General features: G+C 48.2%; 1 protein-coding gene across 2 annotated transcripts in view; it reads right to left on the reverse strand.

Annotated features, from left to right (window-relative positions):
• PTPRA (protein tyrosine phosphatase receptor type A) overlaps nt 1–25,913 on the reverse strand; it is a 117,520-nt gene that overhangs the window by 54,978 nt on the left and 36,629 nt on the right. Inside the window, exon 3 of one of the 2 annotated variants that reach the window (XM_032686277.1) lies at nt 2,951–3,022. The exons of the other annotated variant lie outside the window; for it this stretch is intronic. Within the exon in view, the coding sequence (XP_032542168.1) occupies nt 2,951–2,962 (12 nt within the window). The 5' untranslated portion in view covers nt 2,963–3,022. The remainder of the gene's footprint in view (nt 1–2,950; nt 3,023–25,913) is intronic. 2 annotated transcript variants of the gene reach the window in all.

Consider the following 25,913-nt stretch of genomic DNA (forward strand, 5'->3'; position numbering starts at 1 on the left):
ATTTGGGATTCCTGGTCTCAGGTACTGTAGCTCATTTGCAAACCTCTGTGTTTCCAAAACACACTCCAAGGGTCAGCCTGCACATCAACAAGTCTCAAAATGTGAGAGCAGTCTTCAAAGGTTTGAGAAGGGCTGAAGATGGTGGTGGCTTCGACCGAAACTACCAGAACAAACCTACTGAGTGGGGGAAAATGGGCTTGGCCACCGCCCAAAGCAAAAGCCACCAGGATGAACCAGTGTAGGACTGGGATGAGTCCTGAGCCACCACCTCCTCTCACATCTCCTGCAGTTTGCTCAGGGAGAAGATCAAGCTGTGGCACTTTTTGAAGAGCAATCCTTAAGGGGTCTGTCGGCAGCCGGTCCCTCCCCGCTGGAGGGTACAGCTGGAGGGGCCGGAGCTGCACAGTAGCAGCAGCACCCTGATGACAAATTAAATTTCAAGTTACTACGGGAACACATACCAGAGGAAGGAGCCAACCACAATTACTGACTTATCTCGCAGGAAAGATATTTCAGTTATTGTGGGTAGCACCGAAAACAACAGCTTGGTGATGGGCGCTGCTGGAACCGGTGAGGGAAACCACACGTGTCGAGCTCTTCTGTAAATCCACAGGGCATGTCAGCTTGGCTGCCAGCTCCCAAAAGAGGCAACACAGCTGGAGGAGGCACAGGGAAGGATATGGATGGTGCAAAAGTAGTGACTGGCTTTGGATGGGTTTTGTTGAAATAAGATGTGAGGGTTCAGTGCTCGCCCTCTCGAAAACCCGGCACTCAGTGCTGCACTGGTATCAGTGACTGTCCCCTCCACACCTGGATGGTTTCTGCCCTTTTGAGTAGCTCTGGCAGTTGTTTCACACACTCACAGATAGATTCATACAATGCCACATCTCCATCTCTTTGTGCACCTTGCTCCAATTGCTTTTCCCGACCCAGGACCGCTCCCAGGAATGGGGGAACCACAGATGCTCCACCTGTCCCATTGCTCACACCTGCCCCTGATGCTCTGTGCCACGGGGATTTCTTTCAGTAAATAAAGAAACTCCCACAGTTTTCCCCACCAAAGCCAATTTTTGAGAAAATAAATCCCTCACACAAAGTATTTTAGATGAACACCCCAACACATTTACCGTTCCCTTCTCTACTGTCTACAAGGAGAAAATAAAGAATTACAAGTAAATTATTTAATACCATCAGGTTTAGTCAAATTTTTAATGAGGATGCCAGGTTTAGAGTCATTGTAGGATTTAGAGTAAAATAAAGAGCTTGACTTCATACATGAAACCTGGTTTGAAGTCACCCAAACTTCAAGTCATTCTTTCCTCGCTCTTCCTATTCCTACAAAACACCATAATTTTAAATATTGGATCATTTAAGTCTGCAGCCTGAAAGTTTCTCCATCAGCTCTTGCTTTTTTTTGCAGACAGACTGATGACACTGTAGCTCATTTGCTTAATTAGAGATTTACAGAAAGCTCTCTATAGGAGAAGGGGAAACCCTTCAAATGAAAAGCTTTAAGTGCAGAATCAAGAGACCATCCACAATGGCTGTTTACTCCCGTCTTGTACATAATTTTGGGCCACACAATATCAATCAGCAGCTGCAACTGATGGCACTACACTTCCTAAATGTAAAAGTGAGCTCTGCAAGAGGCCAAGCACAATTATCCCAAGATTTTCCTAAGAGGAGGATGTTGCTTTTAGAAAATCGCGCTGGGACGGGGAAAGAAATCAGTGCACAGAATAAACACACAAATCTTGATGCTGTTCCCTTGATTTCAGCAGCTTTGTTTCTATTACTCCATCTTTCCTTCCCTCAAACACTCGGCTTTTGCTGACCACTGCACCAGGCACACAGATCCTTCTCCAAAGGGGTGCTCGGGTGCTGTGGAGCACGGGGAGAAGGCTCGCACAGATGTGCATTTTGTAAGAAACAATAATTCATGCAAATCCCTGCTCCAAGCAAATTCCACAGTAGTGCATCTTATCACAAGCCAAACAAAAGGTAGGAATACACTGGAGAACTGTGAACCTGTATTAAAAGAATTTGCTCTTGTTACAGCTTGAATTTCCCCCTCTCCTTCCAACAACCCTCCGCCGACACCAAACACCAACCAGCCATTAACTGCACCCGTTAATCAGAAATGAAAACCCCAATTGTGAGAGGAAGCAAAGCCTGTGTCACATTTGGGAGCCTCTCTGGTGACCCCTAAAGAGGTCAAGACCCTCTTTGCTACTGCAAGAGGAGGCAGAGACCAGCAGAGACCACCACATCGCCCCGATGACGCCTCCGAACACAACAACCATGGCAAAAATGACCCAGCAAGGCAAGAATCCAGATATTAAAGCAGCATAAAAACTACTTATGAATCCATTTTACTTTGCACACATTTGTATTTCCTTTTCCAAGTTTGCCCAATTGTTTAGTGCTTTTAGCATCGGGGATTTTCCTCTGTTTCATCAATCAAGCATCGAGCGCTCTCTTGCCACATTTGGAGATGGACCAGCTTTCCACAGAAGCTCAAGATGATGAAAATAAACGAATAAAATATATTTTTAGTTTTTTTTTTTTTTTTTATTGAGATGGCAAGTTAGAACCTGAATTCCAACTCAACCACTGGGTTTCAGCAGAACAAAAAAATCCCTGTGCTGAGTGCTCTCAAGTAAGAGTCATGTCCCTTCCAAGTCCGCACCAACAGAGACCTTATTATCTTTGGGGGAGGAAGTCAGATTTTTTCCACTTAGTTACATTCCCAGGTAGTTCTTAAATAAGATTTCCCTTCCCTCTGTGTTTAAAGGGACACTTCAGCACAAGTTAATGCGTGGCCACAGTGCCATGGTTGTGTACTGAACCCTAAAATAGAGCGATGACCGTTGGGCCACCGGCCAGCGCGATTTTGTTTCAAGGACAGGACAAATGAGAAGATGCCAAAATTAACAGCACTTCTTCCTACCTTGAATATCATAAGTCAATCGTCCACCTGCATGTCATCAGGAGCCCATAAAGGTTCTTCCAGTGGTGCCCCCTGAAAACAAACAGACGAACAAACAAAGCTTTTCAAACCAAAGAGTTAAAATTCAGCATCATCTTGGAAAAAGAAGCATTTTTACTGCTGCCAGAAGGGTGATTCCGCTTCATTTTACCAAATGCAAAATGCAGCTTTGCATGAAAAAATGAAAATAACTTTTAAATACAGAAAGCAAAATCGCGAGTTTCCAGGGTTAAAAGTGCTTTTGGGCAGAGGTGGCAGGAGGGAATTCCAGGGCAGCAGCAGTTATGGATGAGGAGACTCTGATGTTCCCAGATCGTCCTGATATGTGCACTGCTGCTTGGGGTAAGGAATGTAAAGTTTTAGAGGGTCCACAGCTGGAGGAAACAGGTAATTTCTATCATAGTGAAGGCACCACAATCACCTTGGGCTCCCATGAGGGTGCATTTCCCCAGACACAAGAAGTTTGGGCATTTGGAAAAGCAGTTCTGTGTCTGTTTATTTATTCCCACCCCAAGGGAAGGGGACAGAAAGCTGCCTGGTGGTATCCAGGACTTCTGATGGTCACCTACCCATGAGGCAGTCACCAGTGACTTCGTGAAGCCCAAAGCTCCCTGGATACAGACTTTGGCTGTAGGATCAAGTGTGATCCTAAAGGGAAGAGGCTGAAGCTTGTCCCTGCAGCTCAGGGGACCTGCAGGGATGTTAGGGATGTTCTCAGACCTGCACAAAACACCTCCCTCTCCACCAGCTCTCCTGGTTCCATCAGTGCAGCAGCACTGCAGGGGCTCACGGTTCACTCACAATGTCCAGACTGTTCCTGGTTTTTCCCCATTTTTACACCACCAGCCAAGTCATTCCCACTCCCTGCGCCTCTGTTCCCCACCCCAAAACATTTTTTACCCACACCAGCTTTGAGGCAGCAGCAGGCTCCTCACAGGAATCTGCAGAGCCAACCCCCAGCTAATCCCATCTTCTGGGCTGCTGCTGTAAAGCACAAAATTAGAGACCTGAGGCACTTCTGGATTTCAAGTTGAATATATTTCACCAAATTAATATTTTTTTTCCTATCGACATCTCTTCTGCCCAGCCTTGGGCAGGATGTGACCCAACCATCTGCTCCTGCGGTGCCAGGAGCTGTGGAGCTCAGACATAATCCCTGGGTGATCTCCTTGTTGTTTTTCATCCTGCTCAAGTGTTGACTTGAGCACTTGTTCAATTAGACAAGCCTCAGCACTTCAATCAGATGGGCTCACAGGGCTGATTTTCTACCTCCACGGAGAAGAAGGAATCTGATTTAGCCGAGTGTAACAGAACCAGGGGCTTCAAAGCAACGAGACCTGGAGATCATGTCTGCTCTGAAGTCTGCCAGAATCACTGCTTAACCCCAGCAGACCACCAGCAACTCCCATTGTAAGAGAAGTTGAGAGAGAGAGCGGATTAAAAGACATTGGATCTGGCAGGGAGGAGGAGAGCTGGGTTACTTTCCCGATATTTCTGTTTTAAGGGAACTGGAGAACAGCTGAGCCATCTGCTTTCTCTTGTCTCTGGCAAACGACCCCCAGATGTTCCGAACTCGCTGGTCTCCCTGTACCACCTGCATTTTCTTCCTTATGATCCAGCATTTCCCAACACCTCCCAGGAACGCTGCTGTCCTGGGGCAGAGGGTTCTGAGGGCTGTCTGTCCTCTCCTCCATGTGCCATGGGGGAGAGGCCCTTCCATCCCTTGGTTAGCTCCATGCACTTGAACAAAGGGGTAAATTCTAAGGCACCAAATCAGGAAGTTGGTATAAATAACTGTGCTGATAATACTTTCATGGTCAATTTATTCCTTCATTCACAAACCTGACGGATTCCAAATGCAGCCTTGGATGGTGCCAAGCCAGGAGAACCTGGAAGAGTTTGCATTCACCTCCAGCTTCAGGAAGTGATGGAAGGAAGGGTTCCCCTTCACAGAATCCTCGAATCCCAGAATGGTTTGGGTTGGAAGGGACCTTAAAGACTGTCTCATTTCAACCCCCTGCCATGGGCAGGGACACCTCCCACTAGCCCAGGTTGCTCCAAGCCCCATCCAACCTGGTCTTGAGCACTTCCAAGGATGGGGCAGGCACAGCTTCTCTGGGCAACCCGGGCCAGGGCCTCACCACCCTCACAGCCAAGGATTTCTTCTTCCCAACATCCCATCTATCCCTGCCCTCTGGCAGTGGTAAGCCATTCCCTCTTGTCCTGTCCCTCCATCCCTTGTCCAAAATCCCTCTCCAGCTCTCTTGGAGTCCCTTTATGCACTGGAAAGGGATGGAAGGTCTCCCCAAAGCCTCCTCTTCTCCAGCTTCCCTGCTGTTACCAGCATCATCTGAGAGTTCAAAGGGAATCAGCAACGAAGCCGAGCTTTTCCAGAGCTTGGAGCAAGACACAAGCGGAGCACGCTCGCGGCTCCTCGCAAGACAAGGACAACATCCCGCCAAAAGAAAAACTGTACACGGGGAGACAACAAAACCCAGCAAACGCAAAGGCAGAATGAAAACAAAGAGAGCTCGTAAATGTCAGCGGCACACGTCTGAACGGGGTGCAGAGCAGGCTGTGTGTTCAGATGGCTGTACAAACAGATCAGCAGCAGGAGAGGAGGGGGGTTGGTGATGCGTGACTCGGGGTGACTCACAGCCCTCACTGCCTGTGACAGGTGAGGAGCACGGCGCAGGCGGGCACTCGGGGATGTCGGAGCAGAAACATCTCCCGTCGAACAACATCCCTACAAGAGTATCTTACATCCACATCTGTTCTCAGAAATTAGTCATGAGAGGAAACACCGCAGAGCAGACGCAGCCCAGAGCTGAGGGGAGGCGGCGTGTCCCACACTGGGCTCGTTCAGCCCCGGCCTCACACAAACCTTTCCCCTCATCTGCCTCGCCCCAACCCCACTGTGCCCCGGTGTGCCAGATAATCTTCCCAAAACACGGCATCCTGAGGATCTGGTGCAGTCCTTGACTGCGGCAATCCGTCCCTGCAACCCATCTGCCTCAGGAACGCTGTAATAATTTGTAATTATTAATTCTTCATTGTGTATTTTGGGATGAAAGTGATTCAACCTGGTGAGCACACGCGCTGCCACAGCACACCAAAGGTAAGGAGGGCACGCTGGATACAGTAAGGAGCTTCCATTCCCTACAGCCAAAACTCAGTTTTCCAAGCCCAGCATCATTGGGAAACCCAACACCCAGGTATTTCTGGACAACACTGTTACAGAAAGTTGCTTCAGAAAGAGCTTCAGCTATGAAGGAGACCACTGGACTCAGTGCCAAGTATCTTCCAGTACAGTTGGAATCACAGAACCTACAGAATATGCTGAGTTGGAAGGGACCCATCAGGGTCATCCAGCCCAACTCCTGGCCCTGCACAGGACTCCTCAGGAATCACGGAATCACTCCTCAGGAATCATGTGCCTCAGAGAGTTGTCCAAACAATTCTTGAACTCAGGTAGTCTTGGTGCTGTGACCAGGTAGTCCTGGTTTTGGCTGGACCAGAGTTAATTTTCTTCCCAGTAGCTGGTACAGTGTTTTGGATTTAGGATGAAAACAATGTTAATGGATGTGGCACTTGGGGACATGGGTTAGTGGAGGCCTTGGCAGTGCTGGGGGAATGGCTGGACCTGATGATCCCAGAGTGCTTTTCCAACTTAAAACAATTCTGTGATTCTTATGATGCTGGATCAACCTTATTGTTTTTAAGGCCAGGTTGGACGGGGCTTGGAGCAACCTGGTCTAGTGGAAGGTGTCCCTGCCCACTGCAGGGGGTTGGAACCTTATGATCTTTAAGGTCCCTTCCAACCTAAACCATTCTGTGATTCTCTGATTCTCTGGAATAATTTTACAGTGCAACACTGTTTCTTTTATAAAAACAAGGTCACAGCCTAAGAGGTCTCTTTTGGAAGAAATCCTGCTAAGACAGTGCTTTGGGAATTCAGACGACGGCAGCAGTTTTGTTAATCGGGAACATGAACGGTATAAAACCTTACACACGAAAATGTTCAACATCAGCGGCTGGCAAAGGTGGCCCACAGTTCCAGAACTCCTCCATCTCTTACTAAAATAATCAAAATAAAAGTATCACAGGTATTAGTTGGCTAGACAGCCCCAAATCCCACCGCCTGTTAATCCACCTGAAAGCCAAGTGTATCAAGGCAAATTAAAGCTGCCTTTAATTCATGCAAATCTCAGCCCAGGAATCCTTTATTCTCTTACCTCCTGCCACGAGTTTAGTCCTGCCCTGCACCCCTTGGAGTTGCCAGAACAAAACAACACAAAGCTCTGTATTTTAGGAACAGGGAGAAGAAATTTCGGACCTTTCACACATTTTTGGGTGGACACAGCTTTGTGTTTCCTTGGTTGGGTGAGACCAAGCCCTGTTCCACCTGTGCTTGGCTTAATCACATGTATCGACACACATAAATTAGGGCAATTTGTGCATAAATTAGGCAGTATCATTATGCTAATTGGGATGGTATGATTGTGCTGAGTGTGTTTGCAATCTGCCACAATCCTCTGGGACAGCACTGAGAGGGAGATGCTGCCTCTGGAAAGGCTGGAGCTCTGTTGGGATCCTGCTGTGGCAGGTACAGTCCCACAGGAACCCGAAATAAGCCTAAATAACTAAAAAGAAGGACCAAAGAGACCTGGTGTGATCTGCTTCCTCTGAAATGCTGGTTTCTGTTCTAAGGCACGATGCCACCTTCCAAAAATAACTATTTCCTAAATATCACATCCCTGATGCATGAAACAGGTCGATGGGTGCAAAGAGAGGCTGCTTGAAAAATAAACCTCCCAGGGTGGATGTGAAACAAATAAAGAGCAGGAGACTCAAATCCCTGCACTTATCAAATCCCTCAAATCCCTCACTTACATGAAGAAACAATCACCTCACAAAACCCAGAACCACTGCACTGTACCCCTTCCAGTCCCACCTGAACTGCAGCAGAGGTTGGGATGCTTGCTGGGATCAGGGATGTATCAGAGAGGATCCCAGATGATCCCTGTCCTAAAAGAAAAAAACCACTCTAAATCTTTCCCATTGAATGAGCAAGGATAACAGAGGAACAAATAAACTGCTGAGTGACAGCTTCTCCTTTTGGAATCACAGAATCTCCTGAGCTGGAAGGGACCCACAAGGATCATCGAGTCCAACTCCTGGCCCTGTGCGGGACAGCCCCAAGAATCACATCAGAGACTCAGTTAAACATCCATACATGGATAGGTCCATGTGTGATAGGTCCAATTTCCTACCTGGAGCAGGAAATTATCAAGGGTTTTTATCAAGACCTTACCTAAACATGGATTTTTTTAGCTATTCCAGAGTTATCCTTCAGCCTGAGCCCCCAGTGCCTCCAGGGCCACGGTCGATGTCCCTGTGGAGAGGACAGTTGTGCTGCTCCTGGTGATGTTCAGTTGCAACTCCAGGGGGGCTGGGGCTGCACCACACCTCCCTCCTCCTTATGGGCACCAGGGGATGCTACCAAAGTCATTCAATTTTCCTTCCCAAACTGGTCACTAATTTACTTGCCAAATGGGACCATTATGATGAAAAATCCCCCCTGCGGGACTTGAGCTCTCTCCCTTCAGAGGGAATTCGAGCTCGGTTTAATCTCCAGGATCCAGCCAGGAGTTTTTCCTCTGACAGACGTGCTGGCACTTTGCCTGGCTAAAAAACACACAGCAGAAGAGCAGCAAGCACTAAACTACTACCACAAGTGTTAAAAAAAAAATCAACTTCGAGTAAACCATCTGGTAACACTCACTGAGCCACAGGTGAGAGCAAACACAATACGCTCTGCACAGCACCAAAAAAATCATCAATTTTCAGAGAATAAGGGTGCAAAATACCAAACTAGCCCAGGAACAGATGCCCAGGTGAAGGGTTTTTAATGCCTTTGACATCAGCATTCCTGCACTTCTGCATTTCTTTGCTGCTTTGACCTTATAAATCTCAAGAGGTGGATTTACAGCAGCACTCAGAGCTGCCTGGCTGCAGTGTAAGGCAACCCAGCACAGGCTGCCAAGAGAAGCTGTGGCTGCCCCATCCCTGGAAGTGTCCAAGGCCAGATTAGATGAGGCTTGGAGCAATCTGGGACAGTGGAAGGTGTCCCTGCCCGTGGCAGGGGGGTTGAAACTAGATGAACTTCAACAGAGGTTAAAGGATGAAAATACTGAAAGTGCAGGGTCACACAGGAATTGGGGCAGTAAACTGAGCTGCTCCAGCTGCAGGACCATTATTGAGGCATGAAGGAAAAAAACCCACAGACAGCTTCCTTCTGTTCTTCTGCAGCTCCCCTTGAGCATGAGTGCCTGGGTGGGGGCTCTCCCCCCCATCTTTAAGCAGAACCCCTCTAAGCAGTTTAGCAGTGAAAGCAAACTCATCTCTCTCTCCCTAAGAAGGAATATGGGTTCTGGCACGGGCCAGCATCAGCGCCTTAACACCCAGTAATTCCCAGGCCCTTCCGAACACCCAATATCTTATCACAGCAACAGCTTTAAAACCTCTTCTCTTGCACCATTTGGTGATAATTAGTTTAAGCCTGTCACCAGGCAGATCAGTTTTGGATTGCAACTAAGCCAGAGGGATATGAAAAGGTTTTGTCCAAAGACTCTCCACAACACCAAATCAGCTCAAAAAAAGGAAAACACAAAACACGAGCTGGCTGCACCAGCCAGTTCCAACAGTTTCTGCCGCTCTGGAGGGAGCACAGCAAGATTTAATAAACAAGCTCAATAACGTTATTCTTCCCTGTTTTATTTCCCCTTAAAGCATCAGCCCAATTTGGTTTTTGTTTCCATCACAAGCAGCTCCTTTAATCGTCTCTGACGGGAGCACAACGCGGGGCCACCCCGGCCCCTGCCAGCTCCCAGTTCATGGCACACGGAGCTGCTCTGCCTCGCTACAGCAATTCCTGTAATTCAAGTCTGGCAAACAATTCCTGGGCTGAAAATGGGACAGCATCCAATCGTTATCTCCTCGCTTGCAAAAAAAAAAAAAAAAAAAAAAAAGAACTAAAAAAAACCCCGGTGTATTTACTGTACCTGCCTGTTTGCCGTGCTGGCAGCACCACCACGCAGGTGTGACAGCAACAAACACCGGCAGCCTCTCGCAGCTTTGCCTGTTGATGTCTCTCCTTTCATCCCAGCAAACAGCATGTCAGAGCTAAAGGAGCAACTGAGAGCAAGGAAAGCATCCGGCTGCTTCCCTGACAGCTGAACAAGCCGGCAGCTTTCAGGAGGAAAAAGCTTTCCTATGCTTTCCAACCACGGCGGCTCGTTTTACAGCTGGGCTCGATGATCTCAAAGGTCTTTTCCAACCTAAATGATTTGATAATTCTAATAGGCAGTCACCTTAAGTTTCGGTGCTTCCACACAGCCTCGCCGGTGTTTCCAACCTCACTCATCTGTACCAACCCACAGATTTCCACCCCCCAAAATAACGTATTAAAGGCCAAAAAAATCCCATCGGTTTTCCTGCAGCCGCATTAACTGAGGACCAATCCCTGGCCCAGCGCAGGAACCCGGCGCACAAACGGAGGTGAAAGGTTTTTGTTGGAATGGTTTCGCTCCCCATGACACACCTGATAAGAGCCCGGAGCAATGACACACCCCAAGATAAACCAGCCGGGTTCAAACCTTCGGAGCCCAATTCCGCATCCCCGGCGAGGGGTGGGAAACAAACACCTAAAGAAAACACTCTGTGCGTAACCAGACCATTTCCCTTGGCAGAGCTCTCTGCTTCCCTCTCCTCGCCCTGTCTGCCTGCGCACGTAGGAACCATTCCCTGGCATTTTCCGAGCTGCTGTCTGGCTCTACTCCCGTGGATGGGATGCAGGGCTGGTGCCCGATCCCGGAGCTGCTGTGTGTCCAGGAGCACCTCACAATCTTCTCCTGCCACTTGTAAAATTTAGGTCTTGCTGTTTCTTAAATTGGAACGTGCACAGAGACAGGGCAAAGCTGTTTGAAAAGAGGCATCCTTTATAAATGTAAGGGATGATAGTGTTGGGAATAAAAGAAATCCAGGGATGCAGAGGTGGCCACTGACCCCAAGAGCAACGTTCAGGGAAGCCAGTGGATGTACAGCTGTATGCAAGAGGTGTTCATTAGGGATGATCTGATAGTCAAATACTGGCATATAGAAACACAGAATGGTTTGGGTTGGAAGGGACCTTAAGGATCATCCAGTTCCATCCCCTGCCATGGGCAGGGACACCTTCCACTAGACCAGGTTGCTCCAAGCCCTGTCCAACCTGGCCTTGGACACTTCCAGGAATTCAGGGGAATCCACAGCTTCTCTGGGCAACCTGTCCCAGGGCCTCCCCACCCTCAGAGCCAACAATTCCTTCCCAAGTTCCCATCTAACCCTGCCCTCTGTTAGTGAGAAGCCACTCCCCCTTTTCCTTGTCCAAAGTCCCTCTCCAGCTCTCCTGGACCCCCTTTAGGCATTGGAAGGTTCTGGAAGGTCTCCCCAGAGCCTTCACTTCTCCAGGTGAACACCCCCAGCTCTCCCAGCCTGTCTCCATAGGACACTATGGGCCATATGGATATAAGGAGATACACCATCCAGCTGTGACCCTACCTGAACACACCTTGGGAGGGTACGTCGGTCTTCCCGAGCTCCCACCAGGGAATCTGGAGCTGCCCAACGCATTGTACACAGGGCAACGTGCAACCCAGTCACTGAGGTCTCATTTCTAAGCAAAACACTTGCAACCTTTCTATTCCTCTTCCTCTTTTGACTTCCTTAATGAATAAACAAACTTATGAAGGGGGGAGAAAAACCCACTCGCACGACCAGTCGTCCTCTGCACAGCCCAGGTTTGCTGGGAGCAGCTTGGGAGAGGAAAGGGATGCCAGGCTTTTGGAAGTGCAGTGGGGACATGAGCTGCCACAGGGCAGGTGGTGGGGCAGAACCTCACACAGTGCTATTTCTGCTGGTGGCTCAGGGCTGGTTTCGTTTTTGGGAAGGCGTGTTAATCCAGCCCACTCCATGAACAGGGCTGGCAGGACACGTGGCTGGTTTACATCCATCCCTGGAAGTGTCCAAGGCCAGGTTGGACAGGGCTTGGAGCAACCTGGGCTAGTAGAAGGTGTCCCTGCCCATGGCAGTGGGTTGGAACAAGATGATCTTTCAGGTCCCTTCCGCCCCAAACCAACCTAGAATTCCATTAAATGTGCTTCCTCAAAGGTTTTGGGAAAGAAATCCCACACCCCACCACGCTGTTGGCTTTGTCAGATCTTGAATTCAAGAATTTCCGTGTCTGATCTAAGGGATATATGGGCTGCCCCTAACCCACACTCCATCCACAGTGCCACTCCCTGCTCTGCACACCGGTGCAAACCACCGCGATGGAAACCTCCCTGTTCCTGCCAGGAGAGGCTTCAGTTTCGTTGGATTTTCCTGCCCATCATTTCACCAAATCCCAACCCACAGACTGCCAAGCACCAGGGCAGAGATTCATCCACCTGAAGGCAAACAGCATTTGGTTTTAAGGCAGACCCACATGACACAGTGTGTGTGAGGGAGTCAAGTGGTGGTTTCAGCTGGGATTTCTGTGCATGCAGGAGTTGGGACAGAGACAGGGACAGGGAGTGACCCTTCAGGAAGCAAGCCCAGGAACAAGCTCCAGCCAGTTATAGCATCGGACAGCGACAGGATGTTCTTCATTCCTCCCACAGATGGATTTCTGAGCTCTGGATATAAATACATGGTTGTAGTTGGGATTGTGGGATCAGAACTACAGCAGGTCCTGCTGCTCAAAAAGCAACGTCTCCTTTCAGCCTGTCACTAACACTTGGACTCCTCAGTACCCTTTTTGCTGGCCCCTTTCTGAGGCCCAGGCTCTGCACCTCAAGGTCTGTTATCAGTGCTGATCAGGACACCTCACACACCTCTGTGGCACCTCAACCCCATCCTGCTCCAGCTGAACGCCAAACAAACCCTCAGAAGGTGATGATAGTGCAGAATAAGGCTTTTAACAAAAGCAAAAGCAGAACATGGAGGGGGGGGGGAAGGAAATTAAACCAGAGCAGCAGAGACCAAAGGAAAATGGGTTTCACTTCTGGCACTGGCACTGCACCACTTCAGTGTGTTTATGGCAGAGTTTCACCTCCAGGCTTGACTATCAGGCTCTAAATTCACTGTCAAAGTAAAGTCTGCAAAGTAAATCCACTCAATTTTATAGAAACATAGAATTATTTAGGTTGGAAAAGGCCTCTAAGACTATTGAATCTGACCCTTAACCCAGCACTGCCAAGGTCACCACTAACCCATGTCCCCAAGTGCCACATCCACAGGGATTTTAAACCCCTCCAGGGACGGGGACTCCAACACTGCCCTGGGCAGCTGTGCCAGGGTTGGACAACCCTTTCCATGAAGAAATTTTCCCTCATATCCAATCTAAATCTCCCCTGGAACAACTTGAGGCCATTTCCTCTTATCCTGTCCTGGGAGCAGAGCCTGACCCCCCACCAGCTCCCCCCTCCTGTCAAGGAGTTGCAGAGCCAGAAGGTCCCCCCTGAGCCTCCTTTTCTCCAGGCTGAATCCCCCCAGCTCCCTTGGCCTCTCCTCATCAGACTTTTGCTACAGACACAAGTTCTTAAATAGAATAAGAAATAGCCAGCAGTTCCTTTGCTTATATTTATTTATAAATGGCTTAACACAACACCCCTCCCACACAACAGGGGTTGTCCTGCAGGAATTCCAAAAGGGGAAGGACTGACCCTTTGGATGCTGCAGAACCAGACTGTGCTCTGTTGTGGATTGCTCAGCACTTTGCAACAAACAATAATGTTGGCCCTGTTGTAGCTTTTGGCCTGGATTAAATTCAGAGTTTTGACAACCCCCCTGCCACCTAAACACCACTGAAGTCCGTGGGGACTCAGCAGACCCGAGGATCAGGAGAACTGCGGCACAAACCCTTACGTGCCTCAGATCTGAAAGCATTAAGGGTGTTATTACAATACAAAGGGGCCACAGGGCAGATTTCTGGTCCATTCCACCCAAAATTGCCTCGAAGAGAGAAAGATCCAGGACTTGATTTGATTCCTGACGGAGTTTTTGATGCCTCTGTTGGAGGGATCCAGCAGACAGCAGGACTAAACCTGCGGGACTCACCACGCCGGTAGCAGGATCCTTCCAACTCTGCGTGAGGAGTCCTGCCATGGGAATTTTGTAACCTTTGGACATACTGGAGATGGAAAGTGGAGCCAGAAGTCATGGATGAGACCTCCTCACGGATGGAAAAATCTTTGACAGAGCTGTGGTGCCAGATGTTCTGTGCAGCTGTGGAGCTTTGCTTTAATCCATCACGGTGATCTCCCGTGGTCTTCACACAAATGAAGAGGACTCGGCTCCCTTCAGGGGTTTCTGTTTTGTTTCACTAGTAAAGACCCTGCTCCAGCAGCAAAGTAAATTGTTTGTTTCTCTGGAAGTCCTCTCCATGCCTCTGTATTCTTTGTTTAAAATACAAAATGCTGCTTTAAGTGGTTTAGGTTTCTTTCACTTAAACCTGCACATTTTCAGTTTGAATTCACTCAAGTCCTTCCTCCAAGTGAAAGTGAGTGTCTAACCAGAACTGCCTCCCCACACAGATGTCCTGTTCCTACCTCAGCTACCAGGATTCGTTTGATGTGATTAATTACCTAAGCTTTAAAAAAATAAATTAGCAGTGAAGGTGCCAAGTACTCAGAACTCCAACGACATAAAATTGTAAAATCATAGAATCACAGAATGGTTTGGGTTGGAAGAGACCTTAAAGACCATCTAGTTCCACCCCCTGCCATGGGCAGGGACACCTTCCCCTGTCACAGGTTGCTCCAAGCCCCGTCCAACCTGGCCTTGGACACTTCCAGGGATCCAGGGGCAGCCACAGTTTCTCTGGGCAACCTGGGCCAGGGCCCCACCACCCTCACAGTAAATCCTATCTTAATCAACCCAATTTCAGTCTAAAATATTTCCCCTTGTCCTGTCCCTCCATGCCCTCATCTCAAGTCCCTCTCCAGCTCTCCTGGACCTCCTTTAGGCACTGGAAGGAGCTCTCAGGTCTCCCCTGAAGCCTTCACTCCTCCAGGTGAACCCCCCCAGCTCTCCTAGCCTTGCCTCCACAACAGAGGTGCTCCAGCTCTGTGATCAACTTAGTGACCTGCTCTGGACTTGTTCCAACAGGTCAATGATCTTCCAGGCTCAGCAGCAGGAGGCTCTGGAATAAGAGCAAGAGCCTGGCTTTTCCTCTAAGCCCGAGAGTAGCCAAGGCACAGTCTCACCACCATGTCTAACGGAGACCCTTGAGCACTGAAACTTATCCTGGCTGTTGCAGGGTCCAGGACGGTGTCAGAAGATCGTGTCAGAAGATCCTGGGTCCAGTCTACCAGGAGCAGCAGCTGGAATATGTCAGGCTACAGCAAAACATCTAAATCTAACTTTTGAGACACACAGCTGCTCCTCCGAAAATCCTGGACGCTTCACAAGCCTGAGGAAAAACAAAGAAATCCATCTGCCACCTCTTAGGGAAGGCACATGCTCCAGGTAAGACAATCTCCTGGGAGAAGGGAGATTAATTTTCTTTTTCTATTCCCACTATTGCCCTGCAGCACGAACAAACCCAAATGGTTTTACCCTAATTTTTGCCTGGTTTCCTTAAGTATCCCAAACCTTCCCTGTTCAAAGGAAGGTTTTGCTGCAGAAACTTTTACGGATGGTGAAACGATAAGCTGCAAGCACATGGGGTTGGACTCTGCAGCCAAGTAAATCAACAGCAAAGCTTCCAGTATTTCCAGGGGACAAGTTTTGCCGCAGCTCCAGCTGGGACTAAGAGCACTCACATTCCCTCAATACCACAACAAACCAAATTTGAGACAATCCCTTCTCTGTCTCTGACACCTGAAGCTCTTATTTTCCCCCTAATAAAGGAGGCAATGATTTTCAAGGAGTTGCTCTGAACAGCTGTTTCTCCAATGCTGTTGATATTCACAATAAACTGGATTTTCTCTCCCTAGATGCTTTTTATTCTGGTTGAATTTAGTTAGGAAAGTGCCATGAACCGAGAACAAGAAAACAGAATTTAAGTGCCAAGATGTTATGGATATCAAACAGTCGACCTCAAAGATGCAGAGGAACTTCTGGGCTGAATAAAGGTAAAATCTGTGCTCAGAGGGGGATCCCCACTTCCAGGTAGGATGGGGAAGCTCTGAGAAGGCAGGTGGGGAGGAAAGAACCTTTTTGAGCTGTGCAGAAATGTCCTGGATTATCCCAAATGACACACTGCAGCCATAAAACCTTCCCAGGGGAGTAAGGAGGTGATGGACACACACATTCAGAGCTGTTTTCCATTAAAACAGGAGAGTGATGGTGGCTTGGAAACCCTGCATGTTCCTAAGGAGTTAAAAGGTAGTTATGGAGCCTGGCACGTTTTAACTTTCTGGCAGAGCCTATTTAAATTGCAGGGAAAGCTGAGCTTGTCCAACTGGATAGTCAGACCACAGGTTCCCTCAAATAGGGCTTTGATTCTCCAACACAGCACCCGAAATTCTCCTTGGTTTTTATAAAACACATGTGGAATCACGCTCCCCATTGCACAACGGGGCTTGAGGGAGAATTCCAAGTATGTAGGTATAAACTGGAGGTCACTGCTCTGGAAGAGCTGAGGATTTCTCTGGCAACAGAGAAGAGGACAAGCTGGTCCTGGTGGCAAAGCTGCCTTGAGAGCTACTGACAGTGGCAGCACCTGCTGAGGTGAAAGCATGAGGGGTTTGCTCAAGCACAGCAAACAAAAAAAGAAAAAAAAGACAAAAAATATGAGCAAATATCTGAGAAAAACACTAAGATCAAGTAGTTTTTGTGGTCCAAACAAACTAATCCAGGATTCACTTACTGGGTACTTTGCTCTCCTCTCCCGGGCAGCACTTTTGGGCTGGGAGGGCAGCCTTAGCTGAGGAGTCAACTCGGAGATGGGGAGTTGTCCATGTGGTTTGTGTCCACCAAGTCCATCACCAGGAGGTCAGTTCACCTTTGAGGCTTCTTCCAAATGCCTGACTTTCATACAGGTGTTCTCAGTTCACTGAGCCTTCTCTGAAATGCATTGCTGCCCAAAAGCCAACTCTTACTATTTCTGTATCCGTGCTGCTCTAACACTTCCAGTATTCACCACTGCTTCCACACTTTTTCTGTTCTCAAGCCCACTGCTCTGCCAACCTTATCTTAAAATATGCTGCCAGGGTGAAATAAAAAACCTGAATGTGTTTTGCTTTCCTGTGACAGGTAGGTCAGCACCAGAGGGGAGATCTCCCTGCAGCAAAGGCATTATAGAATCATGGAATGGTTTGGGTTGGAAGGGACTTTAAAGACCACCCTGTTCCAACTCTGCCACGGACAGGGACACCTTCCACTAGACCAGGTTGCTCCAAGCCCTGTCCAGCCTGGCCTTGAACACTTCCAGGCATGGGGCAGCTACAGTTTCTTTGGGAAACCTGTGCTAGGATCTCACCACTCTCACAGCAAAGAATTTCCTTCTAATATCTAATTTAAATCTCTCCTCTTTTAGTTTAAAACCATCCTCCCTTGTCCTATCACAATCTGCCTGTTTTAAAAGTCACTCCTCCTCTTTTTTATAAGCCCCTTTAGGTACTGAAATGCCACATCCTCTCTGCAGACACCACACACAGGAGCTCCCAGTTATTACTTTTGCAGGGGATGACACAACATTGTGTCCCTTCTCCACTGAGCAAGGCCACAGTTTAAAACTGGTGCTATTAGACTTAGTCTAGAAAGTGTAAACAGGACCCAGAAGCTCCCAAATTCAGATTATTTTCATAAGGAAAATAACCTGAGCTCTGCTGCAGATCAGAGAATCACAGAATATCCTGAGCTGGAAGGGACCCACAAGGATCATCGAGTCCAACTCCTCTGACAGGCACAAATGACTGTGCAACACTGACTGCACATGGGCAGCTCTGCACACCCACAAACCAGGCTGTGCAGTCACCACTCCAGGGTTGACACAGAGAGATTTTGGAGCTTTATCCCATGGCTTTGCTCTGAAAGCACCGTTGATTGACAGGAGCCAGTTCAATGGACTCGCAGGAAGGCCAGGGTAGGAATGGGCTGAGAACAAGGCTGGTGCTTCCCTCCCAACAGCAGAAAGCAGCACACACCGACCAGGGTGCACAAAAGCTTTTGTTTTACATCTCAAAACCAACCCACCATCGCTGCTCCAGGACTGACAACTGCCTGTGCAAGCAGTGGTGCTAAAATCCAAAACACATCTTGGCCAAAACACTGACTTGGTGGGGCTTGACTCCTGAAAAGAGACTTTTTCTAAAGAAACACAGGTAAGAACATTTCATCTCAAAGCAAATCCCAGAAGGAAAAGCCTCCTCTGGATGCTGTTGGAGGTTAAAACCCAGTAAATGACATTTAGGGATGCTGGATGGGTGTGGGCTGGGATGAGCTCAGCCGTGCAGCACCGGCTCAGGGCACGTCCTCATCCCCCTTTTATACAATCACAGAATGGTTTGGGTTGGAAGGGACCTTAAAGATCATCCAGTTCCAACCCCCTGCCACGGACAGGGACTCTCTTTTGGAGAGGAACAGCCTCCCTGAGCCAGGCTGTGCAGTTTCCAGTAGCAACTGTGCCTAATCCAGCCTGGAGACAAAACTGCCGGCGCTCATTCATACCCACGGCACGTGCCGGGCAGACTCTGGGCATGGCCACAACTACTGCATAGGGGGTTTTATTTTCTCAGTTTAAGCTTAGTTTTAAACCACATTTTTTAAAAAAAAAAAACAAAAACATATTTAAATTGGTTTTTACAAATACACCATTTTAAGAGATGAGGTTGGGGTCGGCTTCAGTCGAAAGGATGCACAGAAGCTTTTCCCTCTGCACGTTCACTGTACAAAACACATTGGTTTCAGTGCTTTATTTTCACAGTGTTGGAGAAATCAGCAAGAAAGAAGCTGCTTTAGTGATGAGATTCTTGATTTTTTTTTTTTAAAGAATTATGAGAAAGGACAGGAAACTCACATTGAAAAGGGTTAAATCAGCAGTTGCTCTGCCCCGTATTCAGGTCACAGCACCAAAAAGCTGCCTAATTGACAAAATAGTGCTGAGATCACGTCACCTATTAGGTACTGACAGTGAGGAATGTAAAGACTGAAGAAAAATAAAAAAATACGTATTTTCTAGAGAAGTTTCAGAAGGACCAAGTCATCAGAGATGTAGGTTAATGACCTGGGATGAAATATCACCAAACTGCTAATCCATATTATTGGTGACTTCTTCAACAAATTTCTATTTCTACTTTAATTTGAGGTATGTGGTAGGTACACAAATAACAGAGATGTTTGCCCCTTTTTCTCTCTGGGCTCACTCAGCCACCAGAGCCAGGGGAGAAAGGGAGCTTAGCAGCTTTCCAGCATGTCCAAGGAGGTCAGGGAGAAGGGAGAGCCCAGCTTTCAAAGGACCACAGGGCAGGAGGACATGAGACATGGGGCAGAAGACGAAATGAGATGTTCAAAGTGGAGGGAGAAGCTTTTCCACTGTGGGGTCAGTCAAGCTGGTTGCCTTGAGTGGTTGGGCAACTTCCATCCCTGAAGGTTTTCAAGACTCAGCTGGATAAAGCCCTGAGCACAGTCAGAATCATTAAGGTTGGTGGAAAATCCCTCTGAGATCATCCAGTCCAACCGTTCCCCCAGCACTGCCAAGGCCACCACTAATCCATGTCCCCAAGTGCCACATCCATATGGCTTTGAAATCCCTCCAGGGATGGGGACTCCAACACTGCCCTGGGCAGCTGTGCCAGGGCTGGATAATCTTTTAAGTGATGAAATCTTCCCTAATATCCAACCTGACCCTCCCCTGGCACAGCTTGAGGTCGTTCCCTCTCCTCCTGTCCCTTGTTCTCTGGGAGCAGAGCCTGACCCATCCTGGCTTTCCCCTACTGTCAGGGGGTTGCAGAGCCAGAAGGTCCCCCCTGAGCCTCCTTTTCTCCAGGCTCAGTCCCCCCAGCTCCCTCAGCTGCTCCTCAGACCTATCCAGCCTCACAGCTGATCCTGCCTGGAGCAGGAGGTTGCACTGGAGACCTCCCGAGGTCCCTCACTGCTCTGGGAGCTTGGCTTCCCAGGTATCCCATCAGCAGCTCAAGCTCGGGCCACAAAGTCACCCTGTCACACCACAAAAACCTGGATCACGGAATTATTTTATTCTGTACAAAACCAGAATTATTTTACTCTGTATAATAATACAGAGTATTATTATATTCTGCATATATTCTCTGTGTACAAAGAACTGAGGTCCCAACACCTCGTTTGAGAGATGACCCCATGCCACAATGTTAAAAAACTTCTAGATAACAACCTCAAGTCCTGTTTTTCCATGTCACCATCCTGAGATCCCAACACTGCTCCTTGCAAACAGCCCTTCGCCTCCCCGGCCAGCACAGGGAGATGTTATTCTTGTATTAAAAAAAAAAAAAAAAAGAGAGAGAACCCCCCCCCCTCGATTATTTATGCCGCTCTTTGAACAACACCAGCTATTGTCAGGGAGTGTTTTACAGCTCTGAATGTCACATTGAGAGTCTGGTCATGCCAGGAGGAAAGGCTGCCGCTGCCACGGCCCGGCATAAATCCCTTTATTCAAGGAGCCCAGCGCCGGGTAAAACCTAAAAGGAAGCCGGTGGGTGTGACGGCTGCATTTTGTACAATGATATGAAAAGGTGCAGGCAAGGCTGTTTGTTTGGGGAGGGTGGTTTGAGGTATAAGGTAGAAAAACTACAAGGAGCCAGGTGAGGCCGAGGGACCGTGAGCTTTGGCTGGATGCTGCTGCTGCGGAGGAATTGCACGGAGAAGCGTGGGGGTGAGCAGAGCTGGAGAGCTTCCCAGCAGGACCCAGAGAGCTTTTGCTGTCGAGAAAACCAGGCTGGCAGCACAAGAAACCCATTTCCTGCCCGATTGTGACTGTGTGAAGGGAAACTGGGCTCTGGAGGCAAACAAAGCACAGCCACCCGAAGCTTGGGAGTGCCCAAACCCATCGAGCCGCTACAAGCCTAAAAGACAAAAAGAAGTGTTAAAAAAAACCCCCCAACAGGCCCTTTTCCACGGTGTGTTACGTTACAAAGCAGAACTGGACGGGTTGCAATCTTCCTCTGCCGCACCCCAAATGCCAGGTTTCAGGTTACTTCACCCGAGGTACCTGCAGGAATTCGCTCGGAAGCGCGTTATTTCTCCCGGCTCCGGTGACACCGAGCCCTCAGAGCCAACCCTTAAACTGTAGCTCTTCCCAAAGTCCCACAAAGACAGCAAGTGTCATTTCCTTCCCCCTCCCACGCCCCCGTGAGGAAGTTATAACCCAAGTTGAAATAATAAATATGGCTCAGCGAAAAGGGAAGGTGGGGAGCAATAGGAAAGGCAGCGTTCCCGTGTTACTCCAGCCTACAGGATCCATCCTTCCAGCCTCCCACTCAGGAAACGGCTTTTCATCGCTGGGTATCAAAGCTCCTCCCAGTTTTGGCATCTCCACCTCTTCTCCCTGCAGAACTAGTTTAAGCACTGAGGGTTTAGGTTTTTTTTTTAACTAATTCGTGGATATTTTCACTGTAGCCAGCTCACGGTTTTTCCAGCTGCTGTTGCACATCCCATGGATCTGTTTACTGTTAGCAACCATCCGAGCACTAATCCTGGATTTATCTCTTCGTCTTCCTGATAACTCCTCCATGGCTGTGCCCTCAAAGCCCAGAAATCCAGTCTGCCACCCTTCACAAGGAACCTCCGGGCATTTTGGAGAGCTCTACCATTCATCTCCCTCGTGATCTCAATTCACCAGGAAAATACTTGGTAAAACCTATCAGGAGCTTTCCTGATACAAGTGCAGAGGTTCTACTACTACTTCTGCCCACACCATTTTCTCTAACATCCAAAAAAAAAGAGGCAAAGGCAAACTGTGGGGTTTTTAAAACACAACCCTATGGTGCTCAGCACTCCTGTTCCCCTTATCTTTGAGGTCCCTGTGAATTTTCCCAGCGATGCCACCGTGCTGCTGCAAAGATCTCTCATTTCGTGCAAAACCTGATCCCTTTTTCACCCTTTTATGAGCAAAGGGTTTCTCTTTTCCCTTGGATGTAGCCTGGTGATGAACTGCCACATGAGCCCTGCACTGCAGCCCTTTGCTAAACGCTGCCCCAAAGGCTTTAGATTCCGGAGGATGAGAAGGACAGCGGGAATACAGACTCCTACAACAAAGACAGCTATGTGCAGGCATCACCTTCAGACCTTCCTTTTTATAAGATAACTGCCTTTTATCCTCAATTTTAAACAGCAGGAGCAGGGAAAGGGACTTTGCTGAGGTCACCAGTGAGGCTGGTGGCACAGTGCCATGATCTGCCACGCAATATCCATCAGGTACCACTGCTTCCTGAGCCATGGGATGGAGACATGAAGGAATTGGCTTTCAACACCAGAAGGGAGCTCCCTGTGGCAGGCAGGGAGCATGTGGAGTGTGCCCAGGGAAGGGCAGGGAGATTCCAAAGGACCTGCACTCTGCAGATTTCATGTGCCAACTACTGCATCTGTGCAGCTCCTTCGATGCAGTTGGGTTATCCCTTATTTTGCAGCCATTTGGGGAAAGGCAGCTTGGGCTGAGCTCAGTAATTCCAGTCAGATCCGATGCCAGGAATTGTAGGGTCATGCCAAGACATTGAAACATTGGCATTTTCTGGGGTCCCCAGCAGAAGAAAGACATGGAACTCTTAGAGCAGGTCTAGAGGAGGCCACAGAGATGCTGCCAGGGCTGGAGCCCCTCTGCTCTGGAGCCAGGCTGGGAGAGCTGGGGGGGTTCCCCTGGACAAGAGCAGGCCCCAGGGAGACCTGAGAGCCCCTTGCAGGGCTTAAAGGGGCTCCAGGAGAGCTGGAGAGGGATTGGGGACAAAGGATGAAGGGACAGGACAAGGGGGAATGGCTTCCCAGTGCCAGAGGGTAGGGTTAGATGGGATATTGGGAAGGAATTGTTGGCTGTGAAGGTGAGGAGGCCTCGGCACAGGTTGCCCAGAGAAGCTGTGGCTGCCCCTGGATCCCTGGAAGTGTCCAAGGCCAGGTTGGATGGGGCTTGGAGCAACCTGTGCTATGGAAGGTGTCCCTGCTTGTGGCAGGGGGTGGAACAGGATGATATTTAAGTTCCCTTCCCAATCAAACCATTCTATGATCCTGTAACCAGAGCCATCTCATCTCCAGGACAAATGGAAACAGAAGTAGCTGTAGCTGCAGCCCCAAGACCACCCAGACTTCCTGTGCTGATAATCCTATAATTCAAAGCCCTTGGACAGATTTGACCCTGCTCACAAGTTGTCCTCTCCTACAGGAAAGGTGGCCAGAGGCAACAATATCACTTAGTGAAGAGCTCCAGCTTCCTTCCAGACACCCAGGCTGGAGAAATACAAAGGATCTAAAGCAGATGACAGAGTTGTTAAAAGATGATCCTTTGGTCTTAGTGGTTTGGTATTTTTAAGCCACGTGGGATTCAACCTTCCCCAAACAACTCCGGTGACACAGAAATCACAAGAAGGCTGTGCCTCTTTGGGGCACAGAGAAATACTTCTCCTAATCAAAATATTATTATTGAGCTGATATAATTTTGATCAAGAGATAACCTCATTTTCTCCCACTCAATCCTTCCCCATTGCCACCAGGGTTCATGCTGGCAATATGTTATTTTGGTGCAGGTAGAAAGTAATGATAGGAAAGCAATTACTGGGCTGCATTTTTTAAATTTAGTAAAATATTAATGAGCTAATCTAATTTTTTTTCATGTCTGGCTGCTACATGCACCGAGCCTACAACTCCACCACGTTGTGGATGAGATGCCTTCTCACCACAGACTGAAATCCAGGGAGGAGACCTTTCCAAAATCAGCACCACTTGAACAGCACAGCTGGTAAGTGTGAGAATCATGGAATGGTTTGGGTTGGAAGGGACCTTAAAGCCCACCTTGTTCCAATTCCCTGCCATGGGCAGGGACACCTTCCACTAGCCCACGCTGCTCCAAGCCCCGTCCAACCTGGCCTTGGACACTTCCAGGGATGGGGCAGCCACAGCTTCTCTGGGCAACCTCTCTTTCTGCTTTTGCAAGAGATTGGTGGATTTAAAATCAACATGTAAACCCACCTGCTTTTTTTTTTCCCCCAGAGTATTTTATCACTAATCCCTGGATCTGGACCACAAGTTTCTCCCCACTCTAAAAAAAAAAATCTATCAGATTCAGTAAAGTAAAACCGAAGAAACTATTGCACACGTAGGATAATTTCAGTGTAAACTTTTTCAAAGTTGTGTTAAATGACAACAAAGAGGTTTGTTGCTGACTCGAGGTGTGTGCGTATGGTGACCATCACCATCAAAACATGAGGTGCCCATCATGGGGACAATTTTTTGAAGGAGAAACTGAACTTTGACTCCCGTAGGTGTTTAAATTTCAGATACGAGTTTCTGAGGTAAAAAAAGAAAAGGGTTAAATTTCCAGTATCTGGTGAACAAAACTGACTTGGGTGAACGCTGCACCATCCAGTCTTCATGAAGGGATAAAACCTTCATTCTTTTCCTTAGAATCATGGAATCATTAAGATTGGAAAAGCCCTCTGAGATCATCCAGTCCAACCATCCCCCAGCACTGCCAAGGCCACCACTGACCCATGTCCCCAGGTGCCACATCCACATGGCTTTTAAATCCCTCCAGGGATGAGGACTCCAACACTACCCTGGGCAGCTGTGCCAGGGATGGACAATCCTTTGGGTAAAGAATTTTTTCCTAATATCCAATCTATCCCCTCCCTTGAGCTGCTGCCTGTCACGTGCCCCCTTGAAAAGCTATTTCAACCCAGCTCTCTCCACAAGCCTCATAAAAGGATTTCACTGCAGCAAATGCCAAGGCAAAGAGCAAGAATGACTTAAAAATCCAAATAAAGCCATTTTTTTTTTCTTTTACTATGTAATTGCAAATAACAAACATATCTGTGGTTTACAGAGGAGGCAATAAATTAAAGCTACAGTCGCAAATCAGACCAAAAAAAGATACTTAAGTCATTCAATCCACCACCCCGGGATGGCTGTGGCCCCATGGGATGCTGCTTGGTTTTGTGAAAGACTTGGAGTCCTGAATGGAGGAAGTACGACACGAAGAGCTCTCTCAGAAGTGTTTTTTTTTAAAATTCTTATAAAATTAAACCAGCCCTCTGGTACTTCCTGAGCACAGCCTTGTCGGTCTGGCTGGAGAAAAGTAAATGGGCTTCAGTAAACAAGCTTTTTATTTGTGAGCTGAGCACATCATAAATAAAAAGGGAAGTTTGATCCACGGCAAAATGGTTGCGTGTGTTTCTTCTGTAACTACCCCACGATGGCTGTGACACTGCAGTTTCTAGAAAAAGAAACTGGCACTTAATATCTTTTCAGGATCACAGCATGGTTTAGGTTGGAAGGGACCTTCAAGACCATCCAGTCCCACTCCCTGCCATGGGCAGGGACACCTTCCACTAGCCCAGGTTGCTTCAAGCCCCATCCAGCCTGGCCTTGGACACTTCCAGGGATCCAGGGGCAGCCACAGCTTCTTTGGGGAACTTTTTAAATTCCTGCAAAAATACACATTTTGAGCCATTAGGAAGCTGAGGACCCCAAAATTTTAACTTCCTCACTGATAAAGGCTACAGCAGAATGGTCCCAGGGAGCCACCAGCTGCAGCAGGACCTGAGCCTGGAGACAGCAGAGTTTGTCCTCACCTTCTCCTGCTCTCACCAGACACTGAAGAATTTTTTAAAAAAGCCAATCTCCTAATTTTTTCATTTTTCATTGAGCACTAACCCTGAACATAGGGTTAGTTCACTAACTAAACCACTAACACTTAGAACACAGGGGGTGCCTATTTCCA

The sequence above is a fragment of the Chiroxiphia lanceolata genome, chromosome 4, assembly GCF_009829145.1.
Source record: "Chiroxiphia lanceolata isolate bChiLan1 chromosome 4, bChiLan1.pri, whole genome shotgun sequence".
Lineage (NCBI taxonomy): Eukaryota > Metazoa > Chordata > Aves > Passeriformes > Pipridae > Chiroxiphia > Chiroxiphia lanceolata.